Source organism: Cibotium barometz, chromosome 7, assembly GCF_041138505.1.
Source record: "Cibotium barometz isolate CiBa-2024 chromosome 7, ASM4113850v1, whole genome shotgun sequence".
In the NCBI taxonomy this organism is placed as follows: Eukaryota; Viridiplantae; Streptophyta; class Polypodiopsida; order Cyatheales; family Cibotiaceae; genus Cibotium; species Cibotium barometz.
The window spans coordinates 40,500,596-40,525,766 of NC_141052.1; the positions used below are offsets into that span (position 1 = coordinate 40,500,596).

Here is a 25,171-nt window from a genome sequence, read left to right on the forward strand (position 1 = left end):
TTAAAAATAAATAAATAAAAGGATAAATTAATGACAAGGAAGGACCTCTTGAATTTTATGGACCTTTCAACATTATAGAATAAGAATATCTTATGCCCCAATCTATTAATGACCATGAGACTAGCACTACATGCGCATGTATCATTTACTTTGGAATATTTTATTTTGGATGCACCTTTTATTTATATCATCTACCAGGATTAATATGTTTAATCAAGCTATGTGTATGGGTATGATGTCTACCAGGATTAATGTGTTTAATCAGATGTGTGCACTAGTATGATATGATCAAGATTAATGTGTTATGTGCACTGACTAATATTATTTTGGATGAAGGAAATGATTGAGTGACAGATTATGTGTTAATCGAATATGTGTTGGACTACTATGGGTATTTTGGAAGACATGTGAATATCTTCTATGGTTTCATATTTAGGCATCAATATTTTTGTAAGACTAAGGCCTCATACCTTGTACATACCAAAGAGTATTTCATACTTTTGGTAGGCCCAAGACCTTATATTAATACTTGCTAAGTTTTTGTAGAGCTTGTATTCTCAAAAACTCAAAAAGCACTTGTGCTTTGTTTTTGGAATTATCTTTTTAGAAAGCAAGCGCTTTTTCTAATACATATAAATATGGGTGAGTGGTACAAGGACCACACTCATCCCAAGGGAGATTCAACCCACTCTTGTATTGACGATGACCTCTACTCTATTCTTCATGTTTCACTTGTTTATTTTGATTTTAATTTATACAAGTATATGTTATGCTCTAATTTTTGTTGAGAAAATAGAGTTCCTTGTGTCTTAAAGGTCCTGACACCAACATACTTTCTCTTTATTCAAGAAGCTAGCTAGCTCCACGATATTGTGGTCCTAAAATAATTATTTGCAAAGTGAGTGAACCAGCATATAAATATCGACTTTCTCCTCCCATGAAGGTGCATAATGTGTTCCATGTCAGCCTACATAAGAGGTATGTGCCAGACCCATCTCATGTACATGATGACTTTCAACTTCTCGTTGAGACCATTAGATATTTTCTAGTGGAACCTAAGAAGATTCTAAGTGTTTGTGAAAGGATTCCTCAAAATCGAATTCTTCGTGAGTAGAAGATGTGACTTGGCTTGACTAAGGATGAGATGCAACGAGAGTTTCCCGTGTTTCCAAGATAATAACATCTTGGTGAATTAAAAGGATGTAAGGCTCCATTATTTTTTATAAGAAAAATAATTTAAGTTTACTTGTTTAGTTATTTATTTGTATGTTCCTATAGTTGGAAGATTTAAATTGATACATGTATTTGTTGTGTTGTATGTGGAAAAGGGAAATGTGAACATTGGATTAATAATTAGAGGTTATGGTTGTCAAAAGTAATATTTTATTTACATACATACATACGTACGTACATATGTATGCGTGTGTGTGTATACATATATGCATATGTATATATATGTATATATGCATATGTATGTATATATGCATATGTATGTATGTATGTATATATGTACGTGTGTGTGTACACACATACATACATATATTGTCACAACTAGACTTTACAAAATATACACACATATAAATACATACATACAAATGTATATATGTATACACATACATACATACATGTGTGTATGTATGTATGTGTATGTATGTGTGTGTGTGTGTGTAAAGTCTTAGCCGTGACAACTGGAGTACTTACATTAAGTAATAACATCTCTCTTTCTCTCTCTGGACATCAAACAAAGACTTTCCCTTACGTGCACACATTCGTAGCTTTTACTTCTCTTGTATTTTATATATGGACATATAAGCAAAAGAGATCTTCCCTTTCTAACCCATGGGTAAAACAAATATTCAGCTTCTTTCAAAATGTTACACATATTAAGATATATATTATTTTAAACAAGTGACATGAGTTTCTTTTGTCTAGCGGACAATAACCAGATTTCTTATCTCTTACGAGAGAAGAGGATAGGTTGGGTCGGTCGAGTAAGCGGTCGTTGCCGGCACGTCTGAAACCTGCATCTATGATGAGGGTTAGAGTGGAAGTACCACACGACCGTTTTGTTTTCAAGTTAGATATTATTTTTATCTTGTTTTTAATTAGATAATTCTTTTTAAAAATGAGAGAGAGAGAGCATGCAGGACAAAGGCGCCGGCACACACCGGCTACTCGTCTGGTCATGTTGGGGCTCCTCGTCTGCCCATCTCCAAAGCACGTGAGCAGGTTCTCTCTCTCTCTCTCTCTCTCTCTCTCTCTCTCTCTCTCTCTCGATTAAAGGGCGGCCCAATCCCCACCCACAGACACCCCCCACAGTCGTCTATTTGTATGCAGAAATCCCCCTCTGCACTTCATTTTCTCGCCCTCAGACCCCCTGCACTGTCTGCTTGCAAACAAGCTGCCTTTGAGGAAGCCAAGTGTAGCGTATAAATTTACCATTTTGAAATTCCCAAGGTTGTCAACTTTGCAATCACCTTTGAAAAGCATGTCAAATTCCTTCCCAGGTTGTGGATCCTTATTATTTATCGCCCCTTTTCAGTAATCGGATCAGATGAAGATGCTCCTAGCACATTTTTATCTTTTTGAATGTGATCTCCACATGCAGCCCATTCATTTTACTGAGCAAGGCATGGTAGCCTTAGAGAACAAGAAGAAATTTAGTGGCATTTAAAGGGCAAAGAGCAATTTGAAAAGAAGAGAGAGATTCAAACCCATTCCTTACACTATGGGAGGCAAGGGTACCTACCGTTGGGCTATACCAACAGGTGTCATCTTGCCAAATTGCAATATTGCATATAGAGATGCTTGCCGCATCCATGTCCATTCCCTTCTTTCTTTTTTCTCCGAGGAAAGATCCTTCCATTAGTTTACCAAAAATACAACCAAATCGGCTAAGCACATGACCCAATCTCAATCACCCCTTGTTTTCCTTTAATCATAGTTAAGCGCATGAAAATTCTCTTTTCCCTCCAAACTGTACATGCCCCTGCTTGATCATCCGTGCTTTGGTTGATAGACCTCCTTTGCCATGTTTGAAGCCCTCTTGAGTAAAACTTAACCTTCAATAGTGGTCAATTTGGCCCATAGTCACCAGAAACGAGAAACGGGAACAGAAATGTTCAAGGAATGGAAACAGGAAACGAGTTTTTAGGGGTGGAAACGACCGTTCCCTATGACAATATCACTTGGGAAACGAGAAACAACCATGGAAACGGATTTAGGGGTCCTGAAACAGAGAAATGCATTTCTAGGGACTCAAACGGCTGTTTCTTGTTACTATGGTTTGGCCTCAACCCCAACAGGCCAACCTACTATTGAAGACTTGATTTACCTCTAATGTTTTCCATTATATACGTTGTCATGTGACTATACAATTGTACAAAGAGTAGTACTTTTACAACAATACCAAGAGTATCCATGTAATTTCATGCAGTGTATTCCAGATTTGAGATTGACAAGAAACTCTAGAAACTTGTCAAAGAAGCAAGGCAATAGTTTTTTCAGACACAAGAAGAAAATCTCAGTCATCTTCCTTCTTGATAATGTTCAAAAGGAGGCATATTGTAGGCTTTTACTATGTCTACTTAAAATGAGTGGGTTAAGAGAGAATATACCAGCACTGGCAGTAGGAGTGTAACTAGTATGTGGCATCCGTATCACTACGCAAACCCACCATGCATGTTTTGCAAGTGAGAATAGCAATCCTCACTGCTTTGGAAGTGGCAGAGGCATAACCAGCATAAGTGTGTTTTGCAGTTGCACAGGACATGGTTGCAGCCATCCACTTTTTCGATTGTGCTTCCACAAGAAGGACAGCATTTCACATGTTGCTTCCCCTTGCGCCACGATTTCAGAGACAAGTCTGGATCCTGTTTGAATTCTTCATACTGATCACAGGTGAGGCCCAAATGGAACTCGACATGGCAACTAGTGCAAAGACGGACAGAGCATGCACCACATGTGAATAACTCGCTTTGGTCTGTAACTCGGTAAACAGCTGGGCAGTCAGGAGTTGTGCAAAACCTGTATTTTCCCTTGTTTAGAGCAACAAAGGCACTAAGTGATGCCTTCCCAAGCTCATCATGCTGATCAACTGTCAACAAAACCTCCAAATCAGCAAGCAATAGCCTCTGTGAGCAATCTGGGTAGGCACAAGTCAATGGAAAACCTTCCCTGTGGCGGAGAGCTGACATGATCTGTTCCCTGACACAAGCCCGGCAGAAACTATGGCCACATCCAACCAGGCTGTACTTGTCTTCTACTTCACAAAAGCAGATCCTACAATCCTCAGAGTTGAATGCTTCAAAGCTGGTACAGCATTCAGATCCCCTCAAAGCCAAGGCTACCTCTTCTACTCTTTTCTCAACCTTTGACATGTCCTCCCTAGATCCACGAACTAGCAGGATATGGCGTCGGTGGTCAAGGCTCAAGTATGCACCTTCCACCAGAACCTTCAGACCAACCAAATCGACTCCAAACTTCCTGACAATCTCCCGCATTAGACCGTATGGTCTTTTACCACCTCGGAGTTCAATCTCATGGCATTTCTTCCTTTCCTGAAGTTGTGACAAGTTTATGACAAGCCTCTTCAGTGCCCTGGTCTTCCGCTCAGTGGGCCCAAAAATTCTTACTGTCTGACTCCGCTTGTCACAGACTATGTGAGTCCTGGTCTGCAGCTCCACAGACTTCACCATCTGAAGGCCATCCCTTGTGAAAAGTAGCCGCAATTCAGCTTCATCCACTCCATCAGCCACTACCATGCCTTCTATCAATTTCTCCAAGGCAGACTTGCACCCAGCAACTGTGCGAAGACTGCCAGCAGAAATCTTTACAAAACAGCCACCATTCCCACACCTCGTCAGGGTCAACTCTGCACCCTTATTCTGCTGCTTAAGTGCCTGCACTAAATCAGAGATGTCTTCCTTTAAGACAAAGTGAATTGCCCCTGAGCACTGCACTGAGCTGAAAAAGGTTTCCTGACAAGATATGGTTTGCCAAGGCTTGCAAATGGACAAGGTGCGGCCTTCCAGATACGCAATGGCACTTGCTGCACCCTCGTGTTCATTTTCATCGAACTTCACGACAGCTTTGGAGACGTAATCTGAATGGCTGCCGGTCACAAGGACTTGAAATTTTGTCAGAGGAACAAAGCGCTGGATTTCCTGCACAAGTGCCTCCTTGCAGGCTTCAATAGTAGGCTGGTCACTGGGAGGATGACGAGGCAAGAAAACGTCCTCTAGAGTGCAACCAGTAGCCTGCTGCAAGGCTTGCTGTAGCTCTGTCTCAGTGACAGCTGTCCCTAGACCATGTATGAATATCCCCTTATCTCCAGCTCTGCGATCCGGTTTGCACAGTATTCTGGACCCACTGATGGGCATTCCTGAACATGATCTGATGACCAAGTTCTGATCCTCAGACCTACAGCGCACCATGGCATGCCCTTTTGTCTGGCGGCGGGGCCATGTAAGTGTTGCTCTCACAGCTGGAAATAAAGGTCTGCACCTTTCATTTCGATTGGATGTGATGGAGGGCTTTACTTCTATTCGACATTTTCCCACTTTTGCATCATGTAAAAGACTGACAGCCTCTGCTGCTCCCTTTGGAGAGCAAAAGGTCACAGTTCCCCACTTTCTACCATTTCCCAGAGATGAGTCCCTGCGAAATCCAGCTATGCCTTCTGCACATTTGTCAAACATACTTAAGATCTCTCGGTCTTCGATCTCAGTGTCCACATTTGAGATCTCGATGGAAGAATACTCTCCTTGCATGAGCACCTGCCTAATTTCTGCACCTGCACCAAATAGCATAACAGGTGAGCTTTTGCCCGGAGCAGCCTGGAAGACACGTTTCTCTATGCATTCGCTGTTCAACCACCTCTTCTCTTGCTTGATAACCTCATTGACCAGTATCTCTGCTCTTTCCATAAGATCAGGAGTGGTGTAGATATGGAATTCTTGCTTCTCATAATCTGCTTCCAGTATACATCGTTGGTGACCCCCTTGCTGGATTGTCTTAGTAAGGAATTTCAGAGAAACATTAGATCTTCCACATATCCTGCTCAGCACGCACCTACTTAAACTAGGGATTACACTCTTGCTCATCCTGGAAGACTCTAATGCAGGAATATCATAGGGAAGAAGAGGCTCGATCTCAGATAACCACTCAGGTTCCACCACTGTGACCAATGTTAAAAACTCTCGAGTTGTACACAGTAGCTCTCCGAACACAACCCAAACAGGAGACTGGCCAAAGACCAACAGTGATGAAGAGGGATGCAAAAAAGCTTGCTTTCCAAAACAGACAACATCATATCCAAGGCATTCATGTCCGGAAAATACGGCCAGATTTTTGGGCATGGCAGAAAGTATGATTTTCCTTAACATTACATTGCAGTCATCTGGAGCATTCACAGACCAGCGCCAAAGAGGGCACACATGTACCTGTAGCTCTGTTTTTAGACAGTGTTCCATCTCCTTGACACAATCCCGGCACCTTCGCATTGACTTTGCATTGATGCTGTTCTGTACACACCATTTGTTGCGTCTAAACTCTGGTACCATATCCCACTCTTGATAAACAGACAACAACGTGAAGATATCCCCATAAGGATGGCAAAATCTCATCTTCAAGCAATCAGACCTAAGTTTATCTTCATCAGAGCCTGCTCGAAAAAAAACACTACCAGCGCATGATAGCAGACCTGCAATTACAAGGCCCTCTCTCCCCAGGCCCTCAGAAATACTCTTTAGAGCAATGAAGGCTAAGCGTGGGTCACCACCCAGTTTGGCTAACTGCCAGCCCGATGAGGTTAGCTGTGTCTTCCCATCTTTAGTAGCAATGGCACCGAGCTGGCACAGGTTCTCAACTGCAAGGGAGATTGCTGCTGGATTTGGTGAGTCGATAAAATCAAATGACTCAATTTTTTGAACACCAAGGGCCATAAGTTTCAAAACAGCAACTCCCAAATGCACGCGCAGGATCTCTGGCATCCTATGAGGTGCCATAGCTTCGAAGTCAAGCCTGCTGTAAAGCCTATAGCAAACGCCTGCTTGTGTTCGGCCAGCACGACCAGCTCGCTGCATGGCTGCACTCCTGTCGATTTTGCACACTTTCAGTATATTCATTCCAGTCTTAGGATCTACAGAGCTTTCCTTTGCCAACCCACAGTCCACCACAAATTTAATACTCGGAATTGTAAGAGAAGTTTCTGCTACATTAGTTGCAAATACAATCTTTCTCATTCCATCTGGGGTCATTTTAAAGACTAACTGCTGCTCCCCAGCTTGCAGCCTGCCATGAAGCGGAAGGACTAGGGCTGAGGAGCCAAAGTTCTGGCTGCAAGCCCATTCTACTTCCGCTTGTGAAGTAAGAAATGCAAGCACATCTCCCTCATCTGGCCCAGAATTTATAGAAGCCACTGTCCGTATGACTTGCAAAACATGACGGCTATATCCCGGATGGCTGTGCCTAGTATCTGTGTCTTGAAGGTCATCCTCCGCACCTGCCTCATAGATAAAATGAACAGGAAAACTTCGCCCTACCACCTGATACATAATACACCCCCCAAAATAACTAGACAGCAATGCAGCATCAGCTGTGGCAGACATGATGACGATCTTGAGGTCAGGCCTTTTTGGTAAGCATTTCTTTAGCATGGCCAAGAGAAGATCTGTGTTGAGACTGCGCTCATGAGCTTCATCAACTATGACACATCCAAACTGACTGAGCTTTTCATCCACAAGGCACAACTGCAGCAGGGTATGGTCTGTGATATACATGATCTTCGGAAAGTTCTCTGTTCGATAAGCAGGGCTGGTCAGATGACCAACAAGAGGATCAAGTCTACTACATCCCTTGGATTCTTCAGTCACACGTTCAGAGAGTGTCATGACTGCCACTCTTCGAGGCTGAGTGCAGACAACTGAAAGCCCATCTTTAATAAACCCTGCATCTACCATGTATTGAACAAGCTGGGTGCTCTTACCTGAACCTGTCTCTCCATTCAGTACTAGCACCTGTCCTCAAATAAGGATGCATATCTCTGTAAGTTTTTTATTCAAGCGTGCATTCAAACTGTAAAACAACAGGAAACCAACACAAGTTTTTCAACCACTACTCTCAAACACCTGTACAAACGAGCAGTTCTAATATGTGATGGTCCATAGCCTACTTCCAACATCTTCACAAATCACCTTGAAAGCCAACAAATTTTAAGAAAGCCAGCTTGGCAGCCGACATAAGCTCCATGATTATTGGCTTACATGTCACATGTATTCTCTCCTGAGTGTGAGCCGGACATGCTTCTACCCATTGCCCAGCATCAGAGGTCGAGTACGTGGCCAGATTCATGTGTTTGTAAGGGCTATTGTGCTAGTTCATTGTAATATTGTCCAGGTGCCCAATGAGCAGCCAAGCGTGAATAGAGTTATTGAGTTATTCCGTGAGCACACTTAGTTGCACATTATTATTAGGATTGGTAGCCAACTCACCAACATTAAACACTATAAATAGGAGTCCAGGCCTTAGTCATATTCATTCATTGATCGGTCACATCATTGAGTCATTGAGAGCGCAAGAGCAATGCTACCATTGAGTCTCTATTCAGCATTGTATATACTTCATGTTAGTAAAACATTGTAGATAGGTCATCTCTCTCTACTGTGTATTGAGCATGAAGAAGAAGCGGCTTGTTGCAGGGTTTAAGTCTCTGATTAGGCACTAATCGTAATCAATCAATCATCAACACGCTTCCGCAAGCACCCATGTTACATTGGTATCAGAGCTTCAAGTTTTGACCAAATCAAGGCTGCAATGTTTTTTTCTCTCATAAGGACATGGAGATCCATCACGAAGAACTTATCGTCATTAGCGTTTTCACTCGAGTTAGCATTTTTTTCACAAGGGCTGCATTTTGCAAATTCTAAACCACATAGCTCATGTGTGTGTCACCTCAACTCTCCACTTGTCATTATAGCTTTTACTCACCATTCTAGCTCAAGAGAGTCCCAAATCTATAAATGGGAGCCCTCTCTCTTCATTTGAGCAGGCTCTATTGCTGCAAATTAGCCTCTATCACGTTGGCAACTCTTCTCTATTCTTGGTGGTTTTCTACTCCAAGGTTAAGGCCCTCTGCCACCTCTACAGGCTGCCCTAATGCTAATTGTTCTCTCTCTCTCTCTCTCTCTTGAGGCTGCCCATGAAGTATACCAGCTCTTGAGGACTTGTCATGTGCATGACATGCTCATGGACTTTCTCAGGGCTAATCCAGAAGGGGCAGCCAAGAAAAAGACCATTAAAGCTAGGATTTTGGAGCATCAAGGGCTGATTTGGCTAGAGGGGACCAGGATGACCAGGCGGCTGCAAGAGGGGACTGTCGGCTGCAAGAGATGGCTGTCGGCTGGACCAGATTGAGGCGGCTGCAAGGCGCATCACATTTATGGGACTTTACTGCCAGTCGGCTGGCCGACCAGCAGTCGGCCAGCTCATCTATTTGTCCAAGAGCCTATAAAAGGCAAGGATGCTCATTGAGTAGATCATTCATTCCTTTATGGTGTGGATCATTAGGGTCCTAGTTTAAGACAGAATTTTGGGTGTTATCACCTTTTCTTCAAGGCAGCCTAGGGCTGCAGACAAGAACCTTTTTGTACCATATGAATATACTGAATTTCCAGCACATCTCTCTCTCTCTCTCTACTCTCTCTCTATATCTGCGTTTTGCATCAAATGGTTTTCCAGGAGTGTTTAGGGCTGAAAGAAGACTCCCAGAGCTTCCGCGTGTTACATTGGTATCAGAGCATCAAGCTCAGCAAAGCTCAACACTGATTCAGTCCCATATGATGGCGTACAGGTCCAAGGTACAGGAAAGTACACGGATTCAAAGCCCAAGGCAAGGAGCACAGAAACGGGAAGAACTCCAGGGAGATTTGTTGGTGGTGTTCCACAAAGCCAAAGGGGATGGCAGTTCTATGAGCCAGATAGGTTCTCGGGCAACGGTCCCAAGGGAGGTTTATCCTCCAAGGGTGATGTGAGGGTGCCAGACTCATTTCTCAAGAATGAAGACCAAGACAGTGTTCAGAGTCACGGCAGGAATCGATTGTGGACTAGATGGAACAACTGCATAGATCTTCGTCTGAGACAGAGTGGTTTTGGAGAACAGGCCGGACTTTCAAAGAAAAGGGTTGCCAGGGATGGATGGATGACAGAGGGACTTCGGGAAAGGATTGGGATGACGACAGTCATCCAAGAGCAGGTTGGATTCCCGTCATCAAGTTTAACAGAGGGGGATGTCATGTGCATGACATGCTCATGGACATTCTCAGGGCTAATCCAGAAGGGGCAGCCAAGAAAAAGACCATTAAAGTTAGGATTTTGGAGCATCAAGTGCTGATTTGGCTAGAGGGGACCAAGATGACCAGGCAGCTGCAAGAGGGGACTCTCGGCTGCAAGAGATGTTTGTGAGGCGGCTGCAGGGTGCATCACATTTATGGGACTTTACTGACAGTCGGCTGGCCGACCAACAGTCGGTGTCCTGTGCACAGTGTGTGTCTACCGTGTACTAACGGGCGGGCGCCCAAGTGTGGACGCCCCATGACCAACCAAGAGCCTATAAAAGGGTGGCAAAGGTTAGTTATTGGGATATAGAGAATCTCGCGAGTTTGTGAGAGCTCTATGGTCTTGGAGCCTGGATCTAGTGTAGACGTGCACCTGCTTTGCGCAGCCGAGGCCGGCAGCAATCTCGAGGCCCGCGAGGGTAGCTTCGTGGCGGTATGGGACGTCGCGCCAGGCGGCTAGGCAGCCAAGCCCATGTAGGCGCCTAGGCCAAGCGGGCTAGTGCCCAGGCCAGGCCCACGAAGGCGCCTAGGCCAGGCGCCCAGGCCAGGCCGACACGCGCCCAGGGCCACGCTGCCATGATGCCCAGGCCCACGCAGGCTGGCGCAGGCAGCACTGGCCGACAGCAGCACGTGTGACACACGCAGGCGCCGGCAGCACACCAGGCGACGTCAGCAATTGGCGACGGCAGCGGGGAGTATGTCATGTGCATAGTGTGTATCTACCGTGTGCTACACGCACGCAAGACTAGTTTCGAGGCTTGGGGAAGCTTGGAACTAGGTAGGCTGATTGACGAGCTAAGTTAGGGATATACTAACGAGCAGGCACCCAAGTATGGATGGGCGGGCACCCAAGTGTGGACGCCCGATGACCGGCCAAGAGCCTATAAAAGGGTGGCCAAGGTTAGTTATTGGGATATAGAGAATCTCGCGAGTTTGTGAGAGCTCTATGGTCTTAGAGCCTGGATCTAGTGCAGACGTGCAACTGCTTTGCGCAGCCGAGGCCAGCAACAATCTCGAGGCCCGCGAGGGTAGCTTCGTGGCGGTATGGGACGTCGCGAGGAGGAGATTGGTCGGTACGTCATCCTAGTTAGCTCAGCTCGTGGCTTGGTGGGGACAGCCAAGACTGTGGGCTTGCCCACGACTGTCATGGTTGGGAGGTGAGTAAGGCCTGCACCCCCTTGTTTGTTTGTTCGTTTGTTGCAGGATTCGAGTCTCGAACCAAGAGCGATCACGAGGGGATCCTTGGGGTTTGACAGTCGGCCAGCTCATCTATTTGTCCAAGAGCCTATAAAAGGCAAGAATGCTCATTGAGTAGATCATTCATTCCTTTATGGGGTGGATCATTAGGGTCCTAGTTTAGGACAGAATTTTGGGTGTTATCACCTTTTCTTCAAGGCAGCCTAGGGCTACAGACAAGTACCTTTTTGTACCATATGAATATACTGAATTTCCAGCACATCTCTCTCTCTCTATATCTGCGTTTTGCATCAGATGGTTTTCCAGGAGTGTTTAGGGCTGAAAGAAGACTCCCAGAGCTTCCGCGTGTTACAGGACTGTTTTGAAGGCTTCCAGTGTGAAGAAATCTTAAAGGTAAAGGTATTTGATCGTTATATTATAATTTTCAACCATTGGGCATTTGTCTTTTTAATTGGTTATATATGGATAGCCATTGGGCACTTGCTTCTACAGCAATTGGACATGTATTTGAGCCACTAGGCACTTGCTATTGCCTTGGGGTATTGTATCTCAACCATCTAGGCTTATGGATAGCTTTATGGTGTTGGATGTGGGGAGATCTAACCTACACACACAGATACACGCGCACAAGCTCGCACGGAAAACGTGAGGAAGATGAAGTGCTGGAAAGAGTACTTAATGATGATAAAAGAAAAGTACAAAGGATGAGTACTAAAGTACTCTAGGGCAAAGTGCCCACACACAAAAGTGTGTTCCCACGGGAAAAAACCCCTGTCCAGTCAGGGTAAAAAGTGCTCGGGGATAGAGTGGGTTCAAACCATAAACGGCCAGGCAGACATGGACTAACATGACCAACAAACCACCCTCAAGTGAACGGTGTGAACGGGTAGCAGGATGATAACGCTGTGAATGCTGCCCTGCACTTTGCTCCACAGTAAGAGTGATCAAGAGAGATCAAGATGGCAAGATGAACTGCAGTGCCAATGGGAAAAGCAAGCACTATATGATAGGGAAAATGAGAAACCCCAATGTCATAGTGCTAATGCTAGAGCACAGGAGTACATAAACGCATCACCTGAAATGCATGTCAAAGATCATGTGGACATCAGCTGCATCAAATCAAGAGACATCGCATAATACCCCCCCTAAAGGCAAGCATCCAAATGCCAAACTCAACTGCATGGAATCCACATCAATCACAACAAGAAAGCAAAGCATAGCTCTGTAACTGCACCAGTGAGATAAGCATAAGAAGATGTAGCAGATATACGCATGCGTAATGGCAACAAGATCCAGAAGTCATGCCTTTGAGACATGCAATGTAAGCTGCAAGAGATAAACTCATCAATGAAGGGTCTGATGAGGAAAAAATCAGCAATGTTAGGGCTGATAAAAATAAAAATTCAGCAATGGGAAAAATTGAAAATCATGAGAAAAAGTCAGGGCACGGGGTGGGCATCAGCCAATGCTATGAGAGGATGGGTAAACTCTCAACGATGCCATGATCAGTGGCATGTATAGCAAGTGTAAAGATGCATAATCCCACAATGAATAATATACATGTGACATGTCCAAACCATGAGAGCAAGCCAACACTGGCCAAGTGTGTAGAAGGCACTCCCAGTAAACATCACATGTGAGAAAGTGACAATGTCAACACTGTAGAAACAATCCCGCTGCAAGGAAAAACAGCATAAAAGGCATCTCCATTAGACATCACATAAGAGAAAGCGTCTAGCATAGACAAGCATAAGAGTCAACAAGCATAAGTGACCATGAGGCATCACCAACTGCATGTAGGCAAGTAAAATCCCCCCCTAAAATGCATCTGCCAGACAATGCCTACCAAGAAGTACTGACTATAGAGCATAGTCATCAAAAGCAACAACATCAGAAGACATCTCTATAGGTAATGAAGATGTAATGGTCAAGGCTGATACATGTGTAGCCAAATTGGCCTGATCTACACCTATTGAAGAAGATGCCAGCTTCTTCTTTTTTGCACTCTTAATACGCTTCCTGCATTCCTCTATGGTGTGCCCTGTCTTCCTGCAATAATTACAACGCTTTTTCTTTTCAAGCTTGTCCTCTGTCTTGGGAGGATCCAATGGGCTAGGTTTAGGCTCAGATCGATTTCCATGAAAGGGAGCAGCCATTGCTGACTCAGCAGACATCATGTTGTTCCTATTGGAACGGGATTGCTCTTCACTAAGCAAGAGAGTCACAAGGTTGTCAAAAGTGACCGCATTAGGTGCATTGCCAACCAATAACCGCAAAGTGGTGCCAAATGTCTGATAAGAGTCGGGCAAATTACGCAAGACCAACTGAACAAGATAGCCATATGTCAAGACCTCATCAATGTTAATAAGCTACTCTCGAAGGTCTTTCACATGCGTAAGGTACTGATCGATAGAGTCATCTTCAAGCATGCGGTCAGTCTCAAGCTTGCCCCAAAGATAAGCTACATGATCCTCATTGCGACCTGAATACAACTCCGCCAAGATATCCCAAGCACCCTTAGCGGTGGTGCAGGAACGAATATGCGGAATGATGTGTCTACGGCACAATAGAGCAATCAACGCATGGGCCTGAGCATCCCTAGCATCCCAAGTACGCTGCTACTAGGTAGGAGGACGACGAGAAGGTTGACCTGTAGGAGGGCGAGCGAAAATCACTTCACCTTTCGCTAAAGCAGGTGCGAGAAGACGCTCCTCAATGCCATCCACATATAGCCATACATTCTTGGCAACCAATACATGACGCTTCATATAAGCCCACATAGGGTAGTTATCCCCATTGAGCTTTGTCCTCTTGAGGCAGCATGCCAAAGAGGTCATTGTTTTTGTTGGCCATGACAACACAGCAAATCTGTCACAAGTCACCACAAGAGTAGGCAATGCCCAACAAAACTGTAAGAATGCGAGAGATAAATAGCAAGATAATCAATGGATTGAAAGGGAACTCCTTCACCACAAGAGAGATAAATACATGTGCCAACACTGCAAAAGTACTACACTATAATGCAAATCTGTCAAAGTGTCCACAATGGCATACATGCACTGTAGGAACCCACAAATGTATACATAAGCCGTGAAAAAACACCACAGCAAAAACTGTACCTGCACCTATAAGAAGACTACCTGCAAATCACCTTTACGTGTAAATTTTACCAATTTCTACAAAATCCCCAAAACCCCCAAATTTTGCCTGACAAATTTAGTCGATTTTGATAATTTCAGAAAAGGGAAATTCTGTGCAGAAGGTAAAAAACACCTGTAAACCTGTGGAAACCTGTAAGACACTGTAGAAAACCTGCAAACCTCTATGTGGTGTCAGATGTGGACATCTTTCCTTTACAGTTTTGTGGAGTTAAGTGGCATATGTTTAAGGTTCTAGCCAATTTAAGTGTTTAATAATCGAATTAATCATCAAGTGTTTTAAGAAACCCCTACTGCCCACTCGGCGTTACATTGGTATCAAAAGAATGGAAACTCTCTTAAATTGGGACATGTGGCACGACAATGGATCACAGTGAGACAAGTGGCCTCACACTTGTAACCTCAGCTCTCCACTTGCCATTATAGCTTTTACTTGCCATTCTAGCTCAAGAGAACCCCAAATCTATAAATTGGAGCCTTCTCTCTTCATTTCAGCAGACTTTATTGCTGCAAACTAGCCTCTATCATGTTGGCAACTCTTCTCTATTCTTGGTGATTCTCTTTCAAGGTTAAGGCTCTATAACACCTCTACAAGCTATCCTAATGTTGGTAGCTCTCTTTCTCTCTCTCTCGAAAGCTACCGGGGTCTAGTCTCTATGTGGTGTCAAATGTGGACATCTCTCTTTTACAGTTTTGTGGAATTTAGTGGCATATGTTTAAGGTTATGACCAATTTGAGTGTTTAATTGCATTAATGGTCAAAATGGATTCTTTCAGTTATATTGGATTTATGAGACTCTCTCATCTCGCCCACTTGATGGGACATGATTATATCTTGGATATATAACTTGAAGCTTAAAGTAACGAAACATTTCCCAATATGAAAGGAGTCTGATTGACTCCAAGACGTCTAAATATATGGAAACACAAGCTTTGGGAATGGGAGATTATCCAAAGCAAAAGATCTAGCGCTTGGAGCTTGATCTAGGCGCTCAAGATGGTTTCTTGGACATGATTCTACATGGTGCACACATACATTTCTAATAAGGTGGAATACAAAGGATCATACTCCTAGAATCTAGGAGGATTAGTAGTTTTGGACAACCACCAATGGAAATTCCATTCGTGTCATTACGTCCATAAGCTAGTTTACCTAAATAAATGGGGGGGGCTTGCTGAAGCACCTTTGCCAGAATGTCTATGAGTTGAGATACTTTTAGAGATGAAGTTTATAGGTCGGAACCATCTCTTGAATTAAAACATGTGGCACAACAGTGGATCAAAGTGAGACAAGTTAGCCTTGCACTTGTCACCTCAGCACTTCACTTGTCATTATAGCTTTTACTTGCCATTCTAGCTTAAGAGAGCCCCAAATCTAAAAGAAAGTGACGCAAATAGAAAACACAGATGCAAGCCTAGGTACAAGACCTATAAATGCTGAAAACGGATGTTTATTGCTCAAAACTAAGCACGAGGGAAGCCCATAGATGCTGTACAATGGTAAGAAGCAGAAGCAGCTGCTAATGACCTCAACTGGATGCAAAAGAATGAGATAAACTCGGGAAAAGGGGATTATCCCTTATATACCCCCGAGACGCTGGTCGGCCAACTGTAGCAGGCTAATAGCAACACAGTAGCATAAAATGTTGTAGAATACCTTAAAAATGGTAGAAAAATGCTGAATAATATCTGCTAAGAAATGCCAATGCAGGATATAATCCAACACCTCCTCTTCAGCACCAAAGGGGCGGTCCAATACCAGCACGCTAAAGTAACACCTCCATAGTAGCTCTCGGAAGTGGTTTGGTGAAGAGATCAGCCACATTGTCCTTGGTAGAACAACAGGCTAGTCGAAGAAGTCCCAACTCGATCCAATCACGTACAAAATGATAATGTACTTCAATATGTTTGGATCGTCCCCGTATCACAAGATTTTGAGCTAGAGCAATAGCACTCTGAGAATCCGAGAAGATAGTAATCGAGGAAGTATCGGCACAGCACAAATGCTCCAAAATATGATGAATCCAAAGTGCCTCAATGGAGGAGAGAAGGTAGGATTTATACTCAGCCTTGATGAAAGAAGCAGAAATAGTCCTCTACTTTTGAGACTTCCAAGAAACCAATCCAGAACCAAGCATGAAGCAATATCCAAATGTGGACCTCCGAGTCCTCCTCTCAGGCTATGCCCAGCAAGAAGAAAGGGAGAGAGGTGGGAAATTGAAAGAAGAGAAAGAAGGAAGATCTCTCTAGGATGTAGATCCATGTCCTTAGCACCTAGAAGAGGGTTCACCAATCCAATCAACATAAAAATCAGCAATCTTTGTTGAAAATTCAGAAACACAACAGTCCCAAGTGTCATATGAAGAAAACGCAGCAATCTCGAGGAAGCATCTACTCCCGGAAGAAAACACAACACCTTCTACGCTGAAATCTGCAGAAAACGCAGCAAACTGTCGAAGCCTCCACTCCAAATCAAAAAACACAGCTCTCTTTTGCTCACAGGTCAACGTTTTTCTCTGATACCATGAAAGAAAGTGAAGCAAATAGAAAACACAGATGCATGCTTTGGTACAAGACCTGTAAATGCTGGAAACTGATGTTTATTGCTGAAAACTGAGCATGAGGGAAGCCCGTAGGTGTGTACAATGGTAAGAAGCAGAAGCAGCTAATGACCTCAACTGGATGCAAAAGAATGAGATAAACTGGGGGAAAGGGGGTCAGCCCTTATATACTCCCCTAGGATGCTAGTTGGCCAGCTTTAACATGCCGACAACATCACAATAGCATAACATGTTGTAAAATACCTTTAAAATCGTAGAAAAATGCTAAATAATATCTACTAAGATATGCCAATGCAGGGCCTCATAAATGGCCAATATAAGCATGAAAATGGTAATGTAGACCATTTGGAGATGATATAATCCAACAAAATCTATAAATTGGAGCCCTCTCTCTTCATTTAAGCAGGCTTTATTGCTACAAACTAGCCTCTATCATATTGGCAACTCTTCTCTATTCTTGGCGGTTTTCTGCTCCAAGGTTAAGGCTCTCTACCACCTCTACAGGTTGCCCTAATGCTGGCTGCTCTCTTTCTCCTCCTCGCAAAGGCTGCCCATGAAGTATACGACTGTTGGGGACTGTTTTGACAGCTTCCATTGTGAAGAAATACGATTTTCAGCCATTGGGCATTTTGGTTATATACGGACAGCCATTGGGCGCTTGCTACAACGGTTGGGCATGTATTTGAGCCACTGGGCACTTGCTATTGCCTTGGGGTATTGTATCTCAGCCATCTGGGCTTATGGACAGCTTTATGGGCCTATGATTCAGCCATATGGGTTTATGGACAGCTATGTAGGCTATTGGATAAGCTATGTTGGTCGGTATCCACACGGAATATACATATTCCTGGTATTTTCATGGAGCTTTTTAATGACAGCCCGTGTAAATGAATTATTCATGGTTGTATGTGGATAAATCCGGAGCATGTGCTCCCCCAAAGCTTGTGCCCCACACGGAGTTACAGGTATACATGCGTAGAACATGGAATTTTGGAAGATGCAGAGAGCTCTTTGGTGTACCGGAAGTCACCAATATTACACACTTTATATAGGTGTGCTATCAAATAAACCCTAATTTCATCTCAAAGGTGATTTAACAACAAATTAGCTTAACAAAAAAATGCCCTAAAAACTGTTGAGTTTTCAGTATAATGTACCAAAAGGGTAAAAATCTGGCAAGCCATAGGCTGCCCCATAAAAGGTAGTCTTCACTCCAAAAAGTCCTATTCTATGGTTCAGCTCCTTAAAGAAATGAATGATTCCTAATAAACAAGACTTGTGCTTATATAATATTCTCTAAGAGCTGGTCAGCTGTCGGCCAGTTTCATGTCATCCAAAAATCATCATGGCCATCATCACCTTTCACACGCCGCCTTGCCGACTGCTGTCCATACCTTTCAAAAGGCTGCCGACCTACTGTCCATCCTGAATGTTCTGTTTTTCTGGGATTAGCAATGAGATCAGCATGTCCATGTCATGCACATGACATCCCCTCTTCCTAAACTTGATGACAAGATTCCAACTTCTCACCCTAGATGACTCTCATCATCCCCTTGTCTCTTCATGGACACCCCAACTTATCATCCCTGGCAACCTTTTCACTGAAAACCTTGCCCTGTCTCCAGTTCCACTCCAAATCTATGCATCTGTTCCACTTTGTCCCCTTTCCTTCTTGCCCTGTCTCTTAACATTTTCTTTGGTCTTCTTTTCCTAAGTATCGAGTTTGGCACTCTTAGTCCACCCCTTGGATGATCATCATCCCTTGGAACCATTTTCCTGAACGCCTTTCTTGTAATGGCCCAATTGCCATCCGACTCACAAGGCTACCATTCCCTTTGGGTATTGTGGAACACCACCAACCAACTGTTAGAAGTCATCTCCTGTCTAGATTTATACACCATTCCGTAAATACGTATTTGTTTCACAGGAATTCCATCAATAAAGGACATGTAGCATGATGTGCCTTAACTCTACTGCTAGCTTGGATTAAATTCTGCTACTTTCTTGACTCTCTATCTCCTCCTCTCTCTCAACTGCTCCAAGTCTTGCAGAAGATATGTAGAATTGGGAGTACAAACTCCAGATTCCTAGCTAAAAAATCCTTGTCCAAATAACTCTCATTGCCCAGCCCTTTGTAAGCCCGTAAGTAATATCATAAAAGTCTCCAATCATTTTCAAACAAGCCAAAAAGGTACCCAACGTTAGGACCCTTGGCCACGCTAGTTTACACATTCCAAAATTGCACATTTCTACTCCATGCTGATTTAGTACTGATTCTACCCTAAGGCTAATCCTAATTTCACACATGCATATACACTAACTACCATGTGTAATCGTCCTCAACGATCAGGGCACATCTGTACAAGGAGGACTGGGTGACAAGTGAAAGCATAAATGACGAGAATACATTCACTGTTGCACAATTAGCAAGAGCAAACATAATTGGCATCCAATGCTTCCATAGAATTGATCTTTCAGACTTTCAAATCCAGCCATGACACACCGAGAGGTTTTTGGAACCAATTGTGACCCTAGGTTGCTAGGGTAAAGACAATGTTATCATCTTCGGCTATGCTTTTTCACAAACCCACCCCACCCCCACCCCCCTCAAAAAAAAAAACAATCCAATGGGGCTCAAGAAAGTATGAGTGTTGAAGTAATTGTACTTAATGAAAGGGTCTCCAAAGGTTGACACTCACACCAAAAGTGAGCAAGAGAGCAAAACATTCAAAAAGGAATTACCTCTCCTTTTCTATCTGTACATTAATAAAGATGGGGTTGGCTAGCTCATCACCCCCACATAGCTCCACATTAGCACCCCCAAGCCTGAGGCTTGACAAAACCTCACAACGGCTCCTCATCCAATCCATACTTTGAAGACTCAACTCTCACGTGTAAGGCTTGAGCCTCGCATAGGCCTATTCCCGTCCAGGTCTGGACTTCCCATGAGTTCTCCCCATGGATGGTAGTCCCCCAATAATGAGCCTTTTACTCACGTAAATAATTAATCAAGTTACCCTTCATTAACTTTACATGGGGTCATTAGCTTAAAATTAACTAGTACTCAACTATTGTTATAATCCAATCATTGATCAACATTAACCAATCCACATTACACACACACTCTTAAGTCCGTGTCAAAGTAGCTGGGCCATGATCTAGAGCATTACCTGATTGGTGTAAATGTGGCGAAGAATGTCACTGCGCTTTGCATAAAGCGGCAAACGTTCTTTGAAACGGCAAGTTTCTCTGTCTATCATGCAGTGCAATTGATGCCAAGTCCAATCATTTCCAAGCCTCAACAATGATGTTATTCCATCGACAGATTCTTCCCCTAACCTCTCTAAACACCTTGAATGTATAGCCAACTCTAAAGACTTCAGCCCATTGAGATATTCGGCCAACTGCTCTGCCATCATCTGAATCTGCATCAAAGTGTCCCTCTTCTCAGCAGTAAGTTGGGTCCATAGTGCAACGCTATTCCTCCGCTTTAGTTTCTGTTTTATCTCCAGCAGATCGTTTTTTAAACTCTCCAGCTCTGACTTGCAGTTTAATACAGCTTCCCCACTTTCAAGTGTTGCCAAATGACTGAGAAAGACTTCTTTCAACTCCCTGTGCACACGACTCTTGTATGCTCCATTGTCCCGATCCTCTTCCGGAAGCTCAGGTGTGAAGAAGTGGACACCTTGTAAACGAAGCTCCCACAGGCCAACTACCGCTTTGGCAGCTACATCCCAGTTGCGGAAGGGGAGGACGGCCTTTAGAGGTTTCCTATTTCGAATAGTAACCACTTTCAATAATCCAGGGCATGCAGCTTCAAGGTCAGGCATGTCTCTCGATTCGGCCAAACCATCAGACACTCTGGCATGCTGGAATAGCAGCACCAAAGCATCATTCTTTGCACTCAAGCTCATAACATCTAGCTCGGAGTTCACATCGTCTATGTCAGCCGTCCCACTGGATGCATCAGTGCACCACATTATTCTGAACAATGTGTTGGAAGGAGAAACGTGGAAGGAGAAACGGTGTCAGGTAATCAGCCTGAATGCATGTGGTGTGGAAGACAAGTGCAGTAGAATATAGCCCCAAATAAATCAAGCTCTCACTGTCTGCAAATGCGAGTGCACCCAATATGATTTGTTTTTTATAGAGACTGCACAGAAGCACACTTCCATAAAGGCAAATGATGCGTGATTGATGGTCCTTGTAACCTGAAAAGATACACACAAACCCAAAAAACAATATCCACTCATGATCTTCCCTAACCTGCATGCAAGGCCACAGAAAGCAGCTCCATATCTGCTACTTTGAAAGAAAAAAAAAGATGTACCTTATTCAAAATTTCCCCTCGTTTCCTCAGCTAATAAAAAAAGAAATGTGTCTTCAAAAACAGAACCTCACATAACCAACTCAAAACCTTCAAAAAGCAATAACAAGGAACTTGGGAAATTTGGATCCTCCCTCCATGGTGGAGTGCTCTTCCGGGGTATTCGTAGTGGGAGGCTCGTCGAGTCGTGACACCGAAGCGCAATAAGACCACCACTCTGCTCAAGTGGGATGCTTGTAACCGGTTCTTGCCCGGAGCACAATAGTTTTCTCTGGAAAAAGGTGTTTCGTTGTCAAAACCCAGGTTGTGGGTTCGAACCCTGCTGACTACCCCGATTGATGCCTTGCTGCCCCTGATTTGTGGGATAAGGGGGGTCCCATGGGTACTAAGCCCGCTTCTCTCTAATGCCAAACTTTTTTTTAAAAAAAAAGCTTGCAAAATGCAAATGATATCCTCCGTCCATCCTAATCCAGTGGTCTTGAACCCACTCTAATTGGAGAGGGATGGATTTGAACCCTCAGTAAACAGAACAATCTTCAACCCGCAACCACAATAGCCCTGCCACAGGACAGGGTGCCTCTCTGGCAAGGCAACTGGGCAGTGGCCCTGGTATGCTAGATTTCCATTTGTGATATGATTTTTTGGGAAAATACAGAAGCTTCTCTTTTGGGGGAAAAATAAGCAAAGAGAAAAACCTATAGTATTTCAAATAGAAGTGCACAATAATTAAATGTTCCACTTGTGAGATGATTTTTTGGGGAAACACAGAAGCTTTTCTTTTGGGGGGAAATTAAGCAAAAAGAAACAGCTATTGCATTGCAAATAGAAGCGCACAACAATTAGATTTTAGGGGGACAATACAGAAGATGAAACTTTTTTCATTACACTGTTTCACCCTATTTGATGAACTTAATCCCTTCGAAAAAACCATTAGATAATTATCTTACAAATAGAGCTGTGAGATGAATTAGAGCTAATTATGTGTAGACAGAAGGGATGGCTAATTGTCTGATGAGGAGAAAGCAAAGCTAGACCTAATGGTTTGCGCTAGAAAGAAAGACACGGCGATACCTGGAGAGGAAAAGTTCTCCGACTACTTTAGCTTGAAGAGAGGGAGAGGCGATGGCGATGGCGATGGCGATGGCGATGGCGATGGTGAAAGAATGATTGGAGTTGGCCCATTGTTGCGTAACGCTTTCCGGCAGTTTTTGCTTGAAAACAGGCTCTGGCAACGAAGGCGAAGGCGAAGACGAAGATGAAAAAGATGAGCTCTGTGCTAGGGTTTCTTCTTCCTTTCTCAAGCTCTGCGCAGCAAAGTCAGCAAGCCAAGCTCCATGATTCCTGCGCCCCTTTCTCTTCCCCCTTGCTCTGCAACCAGCCTTTCCTTACAGGCGGACGACGGTAAGCTAAAATCCATAAATAATTAAATAGTAATTGCAGTACTCTTAAAAATCCAGCCTTTCCTTACAGGCGGACGACGGTAAGCTAAAATCCATAAATAATTAAATAGTAATTGCAGTACTCTTAAAAAATGATAAATGTCATTAAATTTTCTAGTGGAATAACCATATAATTATATAGCAATCAATAATTGTTAATATATACTTTTTGGTGCAATTATTTATATAATTATTTGGTGGAAATAGCTTCATAGTAGTAAAATAAAAATAGCATATAGTGTTATGGCCCTAACTATATAATATTTTAGTAATAATAGTAATAATTGGTGATATATAATTTTTTGGTGCAATATTTATATAATTATTTGGTGGAAATAGCTTTATAGTAGTAATAAAAATAGATAATGTTATATTTAATAGTGATAAAGGAGAATGCCAAGAACGCAGAGGTCATGGGTTCAATTCCTCTCCAGTCTCCACCACACCCCCACCAGGTACAAAGCCTGCAAAGGTCATGGGTTCAATTCTTGCCCACCACACCCCCACCAGGTACAGAGCCTACATGGCATTTCTTTCAGTACCCTCTCCTGCAATGCAATGCAATGCAGGCTGAACACATTTTTTTTTTGTCTCGCGTACACATGTTACCATTTAAAAACCATCATTGGCTCTCACAAATTTTATTAAACTTGAACCTACACATTTAGAGCTAATCTTCATTTAGGCTTATGGCTTGGATCATCAATATTACTACTAAATTATGATATTATACATTATATCCATGGGCATAATTTCTTTTTGTAAAAATACATGACTTATGAGATTTAGCATGCATGTCTTATATTGAAAAAAAAAAAGTTTGCCACATTAGAATGCAATAGACAAGTGTGTGTTTAATTACCAATGACAAAGTGTGTGTTTAGAGTGCAATAGACAAGTGTGTGTTTAATCACCAATGACAAGTGCATTTTATTTTTTTAGCCATATTACCTGTTTGTGCCAATTTTCATCATATTTTATAGGTAAATTTTGCAAAAACGTCAAATAATAAATTAAAAGTGGTGTTTTATGTGCATTTTTTCAAAACAAATACTATTAATAAGCAAGGTAGTGCATCAAAAATCAATCCTTATCACCACCCTCACAAATAGCATAGAGACAACTCATATGTACCTCGTGCTTTCAACACTAAAAGCTAACTTTCTAACATCCACTAAAGAAAAGGTACTTGGCACACGCCTTTCGATGAAGAAGATATTCAGTCCCTTGAAACTAGAATGGATCATTTCGGTCCCTTGAAAATGTTCATAAGTAAAGTGGATTTAGCAACAATGAACAATAGCCAAATGTTGGGATTATAACTAAAATGTATCATTTATCATTTTAGTCCCTTGAAAATTTCAATTAGCATTTTAAATTTCGAGCTTAAAAAATATACTACGAATCAAGTTTTTCAAGCAATACCTCACCCCCCTCTTCTTTTTCAAATCATTCAAAAGTTAAGTATTTTTTATTAACAAGCATAGAAATGCATATAGGGTTGGATAGTTAACAATAGTTTTTGTTGGGCAAGGTAATTTGGTGCTATTCACCATAGAGGATGTGCTTGTTTTTTACATAAAATTGTTAATATGGTGCAATACTTGTTTTTTACATAAAATTGTTAATATGGTGCAATATGACTTTGCAAATCAAAATAGGGATTTGATTGAGGTATTAATGAACAAAAGAAATCTCACCATGTATTAAAGGCACAAATGACTTGATGAGACATAAAACAACTACAAAGCAAAAGCACCATCTCTTTGTGTAGTCTTTCTCTAGTATTAATGCAAAAGAAAGCTCACCACTTATTATCAAAGACAGAAATGACTCGACGAGACATAAAAACAACGACAAAGAAAAACATAATCTCTTTACATCATCTTACCATTGTGGTATAATATCAATGCACCCCAAAAGTGTACCTTTAGTGTAGGTGCCACACAAGTTTCCTTTTGCATAGTCCTACCATTGTGGCATAATTTTGATGCACTCCATAGTACAATGGGCCCTTAGTGGTGTAGGTGCCATGCTAGTCACACAAGCTTCCTTTTGGTAAGCCCAATAAATTGGCATGCCACATTCACATGCAAATTCTCATGCTATTTTGATTCCAATAGAGCCATAATAGAGAAGCATGGTTAGAGATGATC

At 42.8% G+C, this 25,171-nt stretch overlaps 1 protein-coding gene across 2 annotated transcripts; it reads right to left on the reverse strand.

Moving 5' to 3' along the window:
- Positions 1-3,255: 3,255 nt before the first annotated feature.
- LOC147637009 (ATP-dependent RNA helicase DEAH12, chloroplastic-like) lies at positions 3,256-23,026 on the reverse strand. Of its 2 annotated transcripts, XM_086800614.1 has the most exons (3): positions 22,648-23,026; positions 20,420-21,460; positions 3,256-8,018 (listed from the first exon to the last, which is right to left on the reverse strand). In XM_086800614.1, exons 2-3 carry the CDS (start codon positions 21,227-21,229, stop codon positions 3,663-3,665), a joined length of 5,166 nt encoding a protein of 1,721 aa, XP_086656740.1. In that variant the 5' UTR covers positions 21,230-21,460; positions 22,648-23,026; the 3' UTR covers positions 3,256-3,662. The 2 variants fall into 2 exon arrangements, with proteins under 2 accessions (XP_086656740.1, XP_086656741.1); XM_086800615.1 differs by lacking the exon at positions 22,648-23,026 and having other exon boundaries at positions 20,420-22,645.
- Between the last annotated feature and the right edge of the window lie 2,145 nt (positions 23,027-25,171).

Bases quoted from the DNA above. Each gene is read 5' to 3' on its own strand.
- LOC147637009 (XM_086800614.1), bottom strand. From the start codon at position 21,229: ATGTGGTGCACTGATGCATCCAGTGGGACGGCTGACATAGACGATGTG. The intron at 8,019-20,419 runs GTAATGCTCTAG...ATTTGAGGACAG, and splicing joins GCCACATTTACACCAATCAG to GTGCTAGTACTGAATGGAGA.